This window comes from Paramisgurnus dabryanus, chromosome 3, assembly GCF_030506205.2.
Source record: "Paramisgurnus dabryanus chromosome 3, PD_genome_1.1, whole genome shotgun sequence".
Classification (NCBI taxonomy): Eukaryota; Metazoa; Chordata; class Actinopteri; order Cypriniformes; family Cobitidae; genus Paramisgurnus; species Paramisgurnus dabryanus.
This window is the reverse complement of record NC_133339.1, coordinates 7,722,915-7,737,271: the sequence shown is the minus strand read 5'-3', so window position 1 is coordinate 7,737,271 and position 14,357 is coordinate 7,722,915. Positions and strand designations below refer to the sequence as shown.

Below are 14,357 nucleotides of genomic sequence, written 5' to 3'. Positions count from 1 at the left end.
GCTTTTCTGTAAACCATGCCATTTCCTCATTCATGTTGCAAAATATTGTCAGTTTATTTGCGTACCGAGCGATCATAGCTATAGCCATTGCTTCCATGTTCATATTTCATGTAATGACCTTTTTGCCTGTTTATTGGATTACTGATTTGGGCTATCCTTTTGTCTTGTTTGCCTTGTTTGTTTTTAATACATTTATGCATTTGGATTGTACTCACTCGTAACAATTTGCACTGTTTTTCTGCGACCACATCGCGCAAGCTTGCATTGACGTAACTGTGATGTCTATTCGCAATAGTTCTAATACTCCGGGCTTACAATACATTTAGATACACTTGCTAGTAACCATAACTTGTATGCATTCCAATACAATATTATGCTGCATTCCAGGCAGGTTTTTGAGTCCGTAAGTCACGACTTCAAAACCATGACTCACGACTCTGAACTGGGAGTATGCGTTCCAGGCAACCTGTTACCCATGGTTTTCCAACCTTCTACCCGTGAAAGTGCACTGGAACGGCAGTCAAATCCATGACTTCCCACCTGTGAACTCGTACTAGATCTGTGTTCTTCAACCCTGGTCCTCGAGGACCCCCTTCAAGAAATTTTTAGATGTCTCCTGATTTAAAACTCCTGAAATAACTCATCAGCCTCCTTGCTGAATGTCTCCCTAACAAGCTGTTAAATCAGGTGTGTTAATTAAGGAGACATCTAAAACATTCTGGAACCGGTCCTCGAGGACCAGGGTTGAAGAATACTGTACTAGATCGATGTACTCCCAGTTCAGAGTCGTAATTTGCGGGTTACAGGTTGCCTAGAATGCGTCATTAGTATACAGATTCTACAGTCAGTCTATTCATTAGGTGAGGTGTAGATTACTGGAGGTCTTAAATAAATTCAGTTTCCAATTCAATTGCTTTTCAGCAAAATATCTGGGCAAATATAAAGTAATCTGATGCATACTTAAAATTAGCTTATACAATGAAAGTAGCTTTGCACACTGTGGCTAATAATTTCTTCCAGTATTTACAATATATACATTATGTGCATTTTGTAAAATTGGTGCTTAAATCTGTTTATCCCTATGTGGATCGATATTCAGCAGCGTTTGACGGCACACAGTTTGTGTGGTGATGGATTTAATGTGATTCCAACGATTCCCTTGAGATCCAGTTCATCTCCAGACACTCCTGGTGGAGGAGTAAAGCGGAAGATCTGAAGAAGGGAGGTGAAGAAAAGAAAGAGCTCCATCCTGGCCAAACTCTCTCCTAGACAAATCCTGCGGCCTGAGGGGGGAGAAAGATTGCTCAAATTGATACATATTGTACTGCAAGCACAACATCTTGTCTGGTGTAGATTTGAAAGTACCTGCAGAAAAGGGCATGAAAGCGTCGTTCTTAACAAACTGGCCCTTCTCATCAAGAAAGTGTTCTGGATAAAAGCTGTGTGGTTTTTCCCAAACACTTTCATCCCTTAATACAGACGTCAACAGAGGAATTACAGTGGTACCCTAGAAAACAAACAAATTACAACATGTAAAGATTTTGCTCTTCAAGAACACTAAAGGCTTTAGTATCTGTCGCTACAGCAGCTCTTGAGATAGGAAGCTTTTACACACTAGCTGGCCTTCATTACACAAATATCTTTCTGACGGACCTTCTTGATGAAATATCCATTGAAGTTCACATCACAGCTGGTCGCATGAGGTACATTCATGGGCACAATGTTGGCCAGTCTCTGTACTTCATGGATCACAGCATCAGTGTAAGGTAAATTTTTTCTGTCATCCACGATTGGCTGACGTCCACCGATCACTCTGTCAATCTCCTCTTGAACTCGATCTGCATACAAACACCGCACATTATTCAGAAACAAATTCAGCTGTACTGAGGAAAGTCATTATACAGTACTGTGTTTTTACCTTGAATATGAGGGTATTTGGCCATAATCATCAGAGCCCAGCGCAATGTTGTTCCTGTAGTGTCAGTACCAGCAACAAAAAGATTTACCACAGAGACGATAAGATTGTCCTGGTGGAAATGTGAGTCCTTTTTGCTGAATTTCTGACAAAACAAAAAACATGTAGAGGTGGTTTCCCGGACAGGGATTAGACTAGTCCTAAACTAAAATAAATGTAGGAGCTGTCCAAACTCAAAACAACTTGCACTGACATATCTTAAAATACACCCTTTGTTTTGCATCAAAATGCACATAAGTAATGTTTTTAGTAAGGTATGTTTGTTCAAACTAGTTATATTTCCCAATTAAACTCAGGTATAGTCCTGGCTTAACCTAATCCCTGTCCTGGAAACTGCCAAGTAATCATTTTACCAACTCAATAAGGGTACAAAGTCCTATCAACAAAACCCATCTTGCATGTGCTTGTGTAAGCAACTGTTTCCTTTAACCTCTTGAAAAGCACCCCCACTCTAGCCCAAACCATGAAAAATAGTGACCTACTTTCACTAAAATGGTTGTTTTTACTAAACCATTTAGAGTATAAGTATAACTATCCTTAGAGAGAAGACACTTTGAGCTTTTCCATTTTCCAGGTTGCAACATTATTTTAAGTTAAAAATTAAAAAAGTTAGAGAGGCTGAAGTACTTCGGAATAAAACTTTTTTGCATAACATCTTTTTTATTACTAAAAAACTTAAAGGGATAGTTTGGCCAAAAAAGATATTAAACCCATGATTTACTCACCCCCAAGCTGTCCGAGTTGCATATGTCCATCGTTTTTCAGACAAACACATTTTCGGATATTTTATAAAATGTTTTAGATCTTTCAGTTGATTAAATGTAATGTTACGGGGTCCACCCATAGTCCACGACCTTCAAGTCCAAAAAAAGTGCGTCCATCCTTCACAAATTAAATCCAAACGGCTCCAGGATGATAAACAAAGGTCTTCTGAGGGTAATCCGCGCTGTGTTGTTGTAGAAATATCCATATTCAAAACTTTATTAACAGAAATAAATACCTTCCGGTAGCGCGCCATCTTAGTCGTGTCCGCATTCAGGATGAGAGCTTACGCAGCCTACGGAGGTTACTCTGCAGCTGCTCTGTGCCCCCGCCCTCCGAATTTGTCATACGTCACTAAGAAAAGTGCATACACTACGCGAATACTCTCTCCTGAATACAGAGGAGTCTAAGATGGCGGCACTACCAGAAGGTATTTATTTTCGTTTATAAAGTTTTAAATATGGATATTTCTACAACAACATCGCGCGGATTACCCCCATAAGACCTTTGTTTATCATCCTGGAGCCGTTTGGATTTAATTTGTGAAGGATGGACGCACTTTTTTGGACTTGAAGGTCGTGGACTATGGGTGGACCCCGTAACATTACATTTAATCAACTGAAAGATCTAAAACATTTTCTAAAATATCCGAAAATGTGTTTGTCTGAAAAACGATGGACATATGCAACTCGGCATTTAATATCATTTTTGGCAAAACTATCCCTTTAATGATAAATATGTGTGTGAAACCTAGAAATGCAATGATCTCAAAGCCACAAGTCTAAAGAAGTTATGTTTCACGTTTGAGGTCAATAGGCCCAAAAATGAGCTTCTTGCAAGGGTTTTTGTAAGACTAGTGCCTTTTCTAAGTGCCAGTCAGTCCCAAAATAAAAGTCTTTTTTTTTACATGCATACACGTTCGTTCTTATTATTATTTAACCTTATGTTAGCATATAAAATGCAGTTTCCACACCAGGAAAAAAAATGTCACACAAAGATTGTTGGATTCGTTATCTAATTGGCTACACGTTCTGTCTATCATTATTTTCCATGAAGTCATTGGAGGAACGAGCAAGTCAGATGATGACACAATATTTGACAGCGCTGTTTGGACATTATGTATTTTACTCCCGCCTACTTTTAGAAACAAAGTTTGACCGCAGGTTTATGTGTTTAGCGGAACCTAAAGTGTAATCTCATATACAGTGTTACGACGTAAATAGTCCTTAGATTGTATATTATATTCTATTACAAGGTGTTCATGCGAAATCTGATGTTCTATATTTCACGGATTATACACATTTGTGGACAAAAATGGTCATTGGATGTATTCTATTAGACGTTTCATGAGTTATTCACACATCTGAAACAGACTGGATTCGACTCGCGATCATTATATCTACACAAAGGTAAGAAGTCCTGTTCATATTTTGCTTGTTGTCATCTGGACTTCAGTCACAAAATACTACATTTATGATGCTAGAGCATCTGTATCTCAAAACAGAGAACATACACTGATGCTAGGGTTGTGCAGATAGACGGTAGTATCGTGCATCGACGATCTTCAATGGAAGGCTTTCATGGCGATAGTCATGACGATAGTTGGCGAATGGTTATTATTATTATTATTATCATAGTTTTACATTAACATCCACATTGCATGGTAGTAATCCTTTTTATGATATGCATTTCAATGAGTTGTAGCAACACGTCCCTCATGTTTAAAATATGATAGCGTTTCACTGAACCAATGTGTTTAAAAAGGCACCTCTGAGAGCACCACTGCTTGACGCGTGTAGCCTTCTGCAACAGCAGCACTAAACAAATGCATTGAATTGTTTGTGTGTGCGCGCACGTGTGTGTGTGTGCGCAGATGCATGTTTTTACAGTTATTAAGTAATCATGGTTAGTGTTTTAATGACGCGCTCGCATTAATGGCATCAGTTTTAAGAAGGTTGCGGTCATGACGGTGTTGCTCTTGTTCTTTTTGTCCACAAATCAAGTGACTTGTTATAATGAGTAAAAAAAAATAACAAATAAAAAATGAGTAAACTACTGCCTCGCCCCCGATACTATGGTGTATCGCCGATCTCACAGGCTGATGATAGGACGATCTCAAAATGGCGCATATCGCCCAACACTTACTGATGCTAAACCCGTAGACCTTTTAAACGATGTATAGGAATGTTAATATTATTAATGTTTGTAGACTGTAGGGTATATAGATATTGTTAGCAGCGTTAAAAAAACTGACGTCATCCCGCATACGAACTAGTGCGCGTCGAGAGGTTAAACTTCCTCCTGTAAAAAAAATCTATGTAAAGGTTTTTAGCATGGGAAGAAAAACACTGTAAATTCCGTACCTTGTCGCTCTGTTGTCGGATGAGAAAGGAGTCAACAAATCCTCTGCTGTCCTGTGGATTCAGGGTCTCTAACAGCTCAGAGATCAACTGTGTTATTGATTCTATGTTTTTTTGAGAATTTTTCACCATAGCCTTTTTGCTGTTCAGTAAGGGACCCAGCCATGGAAATGTGTTATACAGCTACAAGAACAGAGCAGAGACAAAACACATGAATGACAGAAATTTTGAAGTGACATTAATAAAATATCTAGAAAGCCTTAGACGCCTTTTATGACCTTTATTAGGAGATGCATAAATAAATGTACACGTTATCATTAACTCACCATAACATAGCAAAAATCATACACATAGCACAACGGGAGGGTAATGCGCACTTCTTAGATACAAGAATGTAATCTGATTTTCTCCACAAAAAAGACCTATTAATATATTCCTGCAAAACCCTAACTGGACATAGCAGTTAAAGTATTTAATGGTCTGCCGACTTGTGAGGAGGAGGATGGAAGGCCTATATAACTAAGGTTCAAGCTGGACAGGAAACTTATAAACTTAACCTGGTCTCGGGTAAAGAATGGCTTTATTATTCCCTGGATCAAACTCCAAACAAGATAGGTTGACAGCAGGGGGGCAGGGTTTCATATTTTATTGAAGCTTCCCTGGACGCCGCCATTGCTTAGCGAACACCCATCTGCTGTTAGCATCCCATTGACTCCCATTCATTTTGGCATCACTTTGACAGCGAATAACTTTACATCTGAGGCGTTTAAAGACTCCATTTGTCCATTAATTATTTCTAAAGAAACACGAAAATGTATAAAAGGCTCCATTACCATGTATCTTACGTTATGTCCCAGTAGAAGCAGTTTTTGTAAAAATAGGCTAACGATTGCGTCATAACCTGCGACTTTCTGTCGCACAGTAGAGAAATTACCGTATGGACTGGGAGAGAAGCTCACAGGCAATCTTTTACTGACTATGAGGCAATCGGGTGGACGTGAAGGCATAAAGTCAAGGGAGATTACTAATCAGAATACTAACCAAAATGTGCTCCTGTTCACGCTCGCCGTCTCTGCAAGATTCAGTAGGTGATTCAGATTTCCCGTGGCACGGCTATTAGAAGACTTACAATGGCCAGACAGGTTGCTCACGTGACATCCACGTCATTGAGCTCAGTTTGAGTCTGCGCAGTACGCTCGACACCCAGGAAGTGCGTGCTTCTAATTGACTTCACTTGTCTCCGTTGAATCCAATGGAGTCGCTGTGTCCATTTCTTTTACTGTCTATGGTTGACAGGAACCACCTGTAAATTGCCTACCCTCCTCAGAGTGGTAATGGTGAGCAAATCAGCTTAACATCAGCTAAAGGCAGGGGTGTCCAAAGTCGGTCCTGGAGGGCCTGTGTCCTGCAGAGTTTAGCTAAAACTTCCATCAACACACCTGCCTCAAAGTATCTAGTCTGCCTAGTAGGACCTTGATTAGCTGAATCAGGTGTGTTTGATTAGGGTTGGAATAAAACTCTGCAGAGACACCGTCCCTCCAGGAGCAGGAGTGGACACCCCTGGCTTAAGGGATTCATGTTTATCCAAAGCTGACTGTAAAGGTTTGAAGGGAGCTAATTAAAACTACTGCCAACTTCTAAAACTACAGCCAAGTCCCAGGCCAGAACTCTAGACAGTAGACGGAGGCCTCATCCTCAAAGCGCCATGCAGGGAAACGTAAAACCAAAGGGTGCTTCCCTAAGGAGCCCTCAGATAGAGGTACATGAAAGGCTGAAATAGCCGCAACATAAACCTTTAAAGTAGAGGGTGCAAGACTTGATGAAAATCTTTTCATCACATGTCAAAAGTCTTGAAGAAATTCCAGGACTGAAGCCACTGGGCATTTAACTAGATCTATATGTCTATCGCTACACCAAAGAGTGAAAACTCTCGATTTTTATGTATAAAGTTTCCTGGAGGATGTGCTTGAGAGTTCAAAATGGTCTCTACATGATTCATGTTTAAATAGTCTACCTTATCACCTTGTAACTACGACCAGCAGTCAACAGTCAGGAATCAGATGTCCACCTGATCAGCATTAACGGAAACCTATATATATTAGCAATCAACTTTTGACTTTTGATGAAAAGTTTTTCATCAAGTCTTGCACCCTCTACTATAAAGGTTTATGTTGCGGCTATTTCAGCCTTTATTCCTGTGGCTATTAGGAACTTGAATTCACTAAGGTTATATTTTATGTAATTTTTATAGTATATGTTTATTTATTATTTTATTTATTATCTCTGTTAATGTTCATCATGACATATTGATTGTAGAGTGTATTGGTCTTTGTCATTAGTTACAGGGTAAGGAGTGTCCCCATTGTTTGCTGTTTGCTGTGTTGTTTGATGTGTTGATGTGTGTCTATTGTGTTTACAATGTTGATGGCATCTGGTGTTGCTTTTAGTTGTTTTTGTTCTTTTACATATCCTGCTGCACACTAAATTTCCTTTCTAAGGATAAACTTGAACTTGAACCCATGTTCCTCAAAAGTTTTAGCATCCACCCCATCTCCGCAATCTTGCCTGGTCACCTTCCTAACCAGAACAGGGGGGAGTGTCCATAATTTACACATTTCTGGAAATATTGCACCCCCAGCCTGAGTAAGAAGATCCCTCCTGATGTGAATCTCCCAAAGCAGGCCTGTCAAGAGGAGTAGGAGATTCGACAACCACACTCGGGCTGTCCAAAACGGAACTACAAGAAACAAAATTAATCCCTTTAAAGCAAACTCTCTCTAGCACTCCTGGAAGCACAGCAATCGGCGAAAAAGCATACAGGCTTCTCAGAAACTTCTCCTGGGCCCAGAAAAGACCTGATGCACCAGTATGCATAAAGGGCGTGACCTCAGGCCCCACCGATGATTTGTATAAGAGACCACTGTCATATTGTCTGTTCTCACCAGAACCTGACGGCCTCTGAGAACTGGGAGAAAGGACCTTAATGCAATCAGCACAGCTAACATTTCTAGACAATTTATTTCTCAATGAAGATGTTGCACTCTCCACAGTCCCCTAAGTGAACTGCCTTCCACGACCACCCCCCAGCCTGCAAGGGATGCATCTGTCGAAATTGTTGACATTGCACCCCTATTGTCAGGCGATTTTTCAGGAACCTGGGACTTCTCCATATTTTCAGGGAACAAAGGCACCTGTGGGTTATCCTGATTATCCTAAATGTTTGCCCCTCGAGCTTTCGAGCCACTACCCTTTGCTTTCGAGCCACTACTTTAACGGCCTCATCTGCAGCAGACCAAAGGGAATTATGTTAGATGCTGTTGCCATTATACCCAATACTCTTTGAAAATATTTTACAGTGTAGGCCTGACCTAGCTTCATTCTGGATACTGTTGCCAGGATCGATTGGACTCGCCTGGAGGTGTGCCTGCATCAATAACGAGTCCCATACTAGCCTCAAATAGAAACCAAGCTGCTCTTTTTGGCATTCAGCTGAAGCCCGGACGTTTCATATGGCAAAGGATGACATCTTGATGTTGAACCTCCACCCCACAAACACGCACCAGCCCCTGACATATTTGCTTTACCTAACATGCTAACACACATGGTTTATTTGGTAGTAAACGTTTTTTTAAAGAAGACTCGGCAGATATGTAATGCGCTAATGTTTCTTTGACTTTAGGCAGCGTGCCATACCCATGTTTCTTATACCCCTGTATGTGTGAGAAACTTGTATGTACTTGTGGATTTATTCTGGCAGAAAATGGTTTCTTCCATGATCTAGCCACCTCAGTGTGCAGATCAGGAAAAAGGAAAGGCCTCTGCGTGTTGGTTGTACTTTTTTTAGAAACCTCTCTTCCAGTTTACTCGTCTTTTCACTCTCTTGACTTTCGACTGGCCACTCAATTTTAAGTTTCTTTGCAGTGAGAGTTATAACCTCCACCCGCTAATCATAACCCACAGGATTATTATTAGTTTCCTCATTTTCTATTGTCTCATTGCCCATTACATCTATTTCTTCTAAGCTCAAGTAGTCTAGCATGCTACTGGTTGGAGTGGTAGAAGCCGACTTGCGGACTCCTGTACTCTTCCCAGAAACGATGGAGACAGAGGGTAGAGAAAGGGGCAAAGCTGTCTCGAATCCCTCTGCTAACTCCATCTGCGAACCCCATGACTCCAGGGGTCACACCGCCTCAGAAAATGCTGGCCCAGAGATGTGAGGAAACAAACATCACCCTCCTCATCAAATACGGAGACACATGAGTGAAGCGGCACTCTTTTAAGCGTGTTCCCATAGTGTCATTTCATGATACAGCGTTGAAGTTCCCTCGAAACGGGACCTCAGTTGCTTTTCAACAAACATAAAGATAAGTTCATAAAAAACCCTGCAGTTTTATGTTTCAAACAAAGTTGGCGATAGAGTGTAAAATTTAGGTAAAAAGTGCAACTTTTAGTGCAATATTTTGGTGAATGGCTTGAGTAAATGGCAGCAATGCAATTAAACGTATTTAAAATGATAGATTGATCCTAAAGAGAATACCAGAATAGAAACAGATCCACCAAGCCGAACGTTTTCATTTGCCCTGTGAACCATTGCTGTGAAGCGAGGATCTGTGTATTCAAATCTGCTGCCATACACAATAGATGAGATGATGTTTGATACAGCGTAGTTCACAGGTTGAGTTGTATCGAAGGCTTTCCCTATAAAAACAAACAAACAAACTCTCTCAATGATTCTTATAAAGTACGAGCATGACTTCAGATGTCCAACTGTGTATTGTTGTACCTTGAAACTTCTCAAACTCTTTTTTCAGATACTGAATTTCCTCTATGATTTTGTCTTCACTTCGTCTCTTGCCCATCCCAAAGTCACGCAGGTTAGTCAGAGCAAAGCGTCTCATCTCTTTCCAGCTCTCTCCGTTGGCAGAGACGATCCCTGATCAAAACACAAACACTTATTCTAGTATAAATACCAATGTCACGCATACAGAAAAAACTGCACTCCAAATACCCATTTGATTGATTAGACATTGTCTGGGAGAACTCTGCCCTTATAAATGTGTGCACTAGATGGTCGATGGTCAAGGTAAATATTGCAAGTATACGTTCTTCTTACCATGTCCTTTATTAAGTAGTTTGAAAATAGGTTGAATATCTCGATCTCCAAACTCTTCTGCTCGGTTCACAAGCGCCTCTTTAATCGTTTTGTATCCGGTCAAGACCACGACTTTACTGGGACCAAAAAACACTTGGAATACGTTTCCATATGTTTTGGAAAGCTGGAGGTTACAGAGTAAAACATGAGTTAATGTCACAAGCCAGGGGCTGGCTGCTAGTGGTTAAGCCACGCCCCTTCTCAATTCCCACCTCGAGGAGGTCCCCAAAACCAACCCAATGACCAAACAACAATGAGGAACAGGTAAGTATAAAAAATATTCTTTATTTGTTTAAATATTTAAAAGATACTGGGGATTTGGGGAAAGGGGAATTAAAAACTAATGCCCGAATCTGTCCTCCAGGGGGCCACGAGCAAGCGAGTGACAGGGGGTGGGGGTTGCGTCGGGGAACGGGCTCCCGCCTCTGGTTCCCTCTGCCCGTGGCGCGCTCCTCTTCCTTCCTGGAGGCAGAATAAATCAAATCAGTGTTGGTATAGACTTTTTCTTATCCGTGTACCTGTAGCTAGCTCGAGGCGGTTCACCGCCTATCTCACAGAGCTCCTTGCTTGTCGACTCACTCTCCTTCCCTGTTCTCTCTTTCTCCACAGACTACCGCCGGGACACGAGGACACGGTGGATCGACCTCCGAGGGTTCTCTCACCTCTTCACCGACTGCGGCTCTTGGTAAGTATGGGTTTCCTTCCTTACCGTTCCTTTAACACTCACACGGGTTCTCTCTACTCCTCCACAGATAACTACTGGGGACACAAAGGCACTGTGAATCGGTTTCCAATGGTTTCTCTCACCTCGTCGCTGACTACAGCTTCTGGTACGTTGGGCTTTCCTGAACGGCTTAATATCTCAGCGGTCACGCTGACTCTGTCTCTCTCTCTCCACAGAGGACTCTGCGCTGACTACCGCTTTGGGTAGGTATGGCTCTCTCTTCACAGTTCGGTATCTCAGCATTCACGCTGGCTCTTTCTCTCTCTCTCCACAGATGACTGCTGGGACACAAAGGCACAATGAATCGGTTTCCAATGGTTCTCTCACCTCTGCGCTGACTACAGCTTTGGGTAGGTATGGCTCTCTCTTCACAATTCGATATCTCAGCGTTCACGCTGGCTCTTTCTCTCTCTCTCCACAGATGACTGCTGGGACACAAAGGCACAATGAATCGGTTTCCAATGGTTCTCTCACCTCTGCGCTGACTACAGCTTTGGGTAGGTATGGCTCTCTCTTCACAATTCGATATCTCAGCGTTCACGCTGGCTCTTTCTCTCTCTCTCCACAGATGACTGCTGGGACACAAAGGCACAATGAATCGGTTTCCAATGGTTCCCTCACCTCGGCGCTGACTACAGCTATGGGTAGGTATGGCTCTCTTCACAGTTCAGTATCTCAGTGCTCACGCTGGCTCTCTCTCTCTCTCTCCACAGATGACTGCTGGGACACGAAGGCACAATGAATCGGTTTCCAATGGTTCTCTCACCTCTGCGCTGACTACAGCTTTGGGTAGGTATGGCTCTCTTCACAGTTCAGTATCTCAGTGCTCACGCTGGCTCTCTCTCTCTCTCTCTCCAGATGACTGCTGGCTACCGCTTCGAGGTAGGTATGGCTCTCTGCACAGCTCTCACAACACACTCCTCTTCCCTGTTGATTTGGCAGTTTTAACAGGTCATATATTACTTTAACAGGGTGGCGGACTTACGGTAACTGGCTGCGCGATGCGTCAGCTAGACAGTGGTTTCCTATGTGACGCCGGGGGCCAAAACCCTCTCGGCGAGCTCGTTGGTCTACAGAGGGGCGAGAACGTCACGCCGGCACACCGGGTCGAGCGCTGCCCTTTCCTCGAGACCCGTTGGTCAATCGAAAACTGGACCGGGGCGCCCTTTCGTCGAGACCTCGGGGCGGCGGATCTCCTTCGCCTCCAACTCTGTGATGATAAAAGGACACAGGTAAGGTAGCAATATTATAGGTAATACTCACACACCGTCAATAGCACAGTTCTTCACCGCCACTCCTAAACTCAAGTCCGCCGAGCGTTTGGCTGGGAAAATACTTCGAGACGCCACTCTGAGATTTTAAGACTGAAACACACTCACAGCATATTCATGTACAGGTTTTTACTCTAGAACCGTTCTTCCTCTTCGTCGTCTCAAGAACGAGTGACTGGAGGCGGGGGTACGTCAGACAAGACAACAGCAATCTCACTGCAATACACAGCATTACACAGCACCACTTCAAGTGAAAATTTCTACATCCAAGACTCACCCACCACGCTCAGTGCTTACAATAGACGCCCGTCTTCCTTCACCTCACTCTGGACGAAGAATATGGAGATGGTAACTTGGCCTAGTGTTTGTTTTCGTCACTGGAGCTGTTTCAGCACAAAGACCCTTTGGCTCACCCACCGCGCTGGTTCAGGGGTAGGGCCACCCACTCTCTTTTGAAAACACTCAAAGAGATATACAGGTCAAATACATGCACAACACATCCATAAGGAGACTCCGTTACTTACAGCTGCTGTACTTTCTTCGTCCCACGCTCCCCAAGATTGATCTCACACTGCTAGGACTCCAGATGCATAGACAAGGTGGTTTTCAGCCACCAACACCACTTTTCCACAAACGTATACTCACAATGGTGCGTCTTTCCTTCCTTCGTTTCTTTCATCCAAGGTCAGTATTCGTTTAATTCTTCTACCTATAAGGTCTTCGGTATCTTCATCAATGTAAGTCTATAATCCAAACGAGAGAGAGAGCAATACAGCAATCCAAAATAGCGTACCCGGTGAGCCCAACTCAACGCTACGATACACACCACCAACAGGAATAATAAGCACCCCAACTGTGGTTTAAACTGCTCTAAAATACTCTCCTGAGTGTTGCCATCGTCCAATCACCCGGCGCTCCTCTTAATGACTCTCAGCTGTATGTAATTTGGCTGATTACAACGTTCGCGACGCTACCGGATGTCCGGTGTTTTCTCTTACCGGTCCGGGCGGAAACATCCGGGCGGAACCAAACTTTCCCAATTTTTGGTTCCGCCTAAAAGATCGTCACTCCTGTGACATAAAGAAATGCCTGAATGATGGGCTTATTCTTGTTAAGATGTCTCACCTCACAGAGAGTATCAAAGGGTCTTTCCAGGTCCAGCGTCAGCAGGTTTCCCAGCAGTGGAAGTGGTTTGGGTCCTGGTGGATCTTCTCCTTCTTTGTGAGATTTGGAGTTGGATGAAAGCACATATAAAACCAAAAACACAAGCAAGGCAGCCAGTATTGTACCACTGCTGGAAAACTGCAGAAGTGTCTCCACAACAGCCATAATTAAATCTGAGCGTCTGTGCTGAACAGGAATCACTGAACCTGTGCCGGCTGCATTTAAACGTTTATAGCAGATACAGGAGGGAGGGACCTCGTGTAAATCTAGGGGGAGTTATTCTGCAAAACAAATAAACAATAAGAACAGAGGGCTGGTACCATCATGTCAGCATTTAGATATAGGACACACTTTGATGAATGATTAAACTTCTTCAGCTTGTTCAACAAGACAACAAAAATATCTCCTAAAGCCATAGCTACAAAAGTGTAACATATTTGCACCTATATTATTGCTTATACATACAGTAAAGTATACATACTTGATTCGGAGATAATGTGATATTTTCTTAACTAGTCAATCTATGTTAATGTATGCACTTGAACTCTGACACACAAATTTACTTTTGTCCCAAATTTGGTCTGGTAACATTTTTGGACTGTTGTCTACCTATGAACCAAATGCCATAACTTTCTTACGTACGCTTCTATGGGTTTCGTGGATTGACCTCTGACAATAAGAACTTTCTGGAATAAAAACTCACAGGTTAATGTGATGTTTCTCACACAGGTCATGTATTACCTCCGTCACAATTTAAGCTGTACTGACTTCTTACCTCTTTTACACACCTGATTATGCAATATTTGTCTGAGAGATGCTACATTCGATCAAAGGGTTTAGGATATAAAAACTGAATGACCTGTCTGTTAAACTGTGTGTGTCATCCCAACCAGTCCAGTGGTTTAGCCATGAACCAATTACTCAGGATTTCTGCTAGCGGCAGACAAAA

General features: G+C 42.4%; 1 protein-coding gene and 1 long non-coding RNA gene across 2 annotated transcripts; one reads left to right on the top strand and one right to left on the bottom strand.

The window, feature by feature from the left end:
* Window positions 1–29: 29 nt before the first annotated feature.
* LOC135734238 (cytochrome P450 2K1-like) lies at window positions 30–13,631 on the bottom strand. The gene is made up of 9 exons (XM_065253160.2): window positions 13,370–13,631; window positions 10,211–10,373; window positions 9,881–10,030; window positions 9,635–9,795; window positions 5,101–5,280; window positions 1,919–2,060; window positions 1,654–1,838; window positions 1,366–1,507; window positions 30–1,283 (listed from the first exon to the last, which is right to left on the bottom strand). Exons 1-9 carry the CDS (start codon window positions 13,571–13,573, stop codon window positions 1,096–1,098), a joined length of 1,515 nt encoding a protein of 504 aa, XP_065109232.1. The 5' UTR covers window positions 13,574–13,631; the 3' UTR covers window positions 30–1,095.
* On the top strand, window positions 10,667–11,271 carry LOC135734272 (uncharacterized). The gene is made up of 3 exons (XR_010527233.2): window positions 10,667–11,079; window positions 11,150–11,176; window positions 11,248–11,271. It is a non-coding gene; the product is annotated as an uncharacterized lncRNA (long non-coding RNA).
* Window positions 13,632–14,357: the final 726 nt, after the last annotated feature.

What these genes read in the sequence shown, in the direction of transcription:
- LOC135734238 (XM_065253160.2), bottom strand. Translation starts at nt 13,573, where the DNA reads ATGGCTGTTGTGGAGACACTTCTGCAGTTTTCCAGCAGTGGTACAATA. An exon ending in CAAATACCCTCATATTCAAG is followed by an intron (nt 1,839 to 1,918) that starts GTAAAAACACAG and finishes GTTTGTATGCAG; the next exon opens with ATCGAGTTCAAGAGGAGATT. An exon ending in TTTCATGCCCTTTTCTGCAG is followed by an intron (nt 1,284 to 1,365) that starts GTACTTTCAAAT and finishes CTCCCCCCTCAG; the next exon opens with GCCGCAGGATTTGTCTAGGA.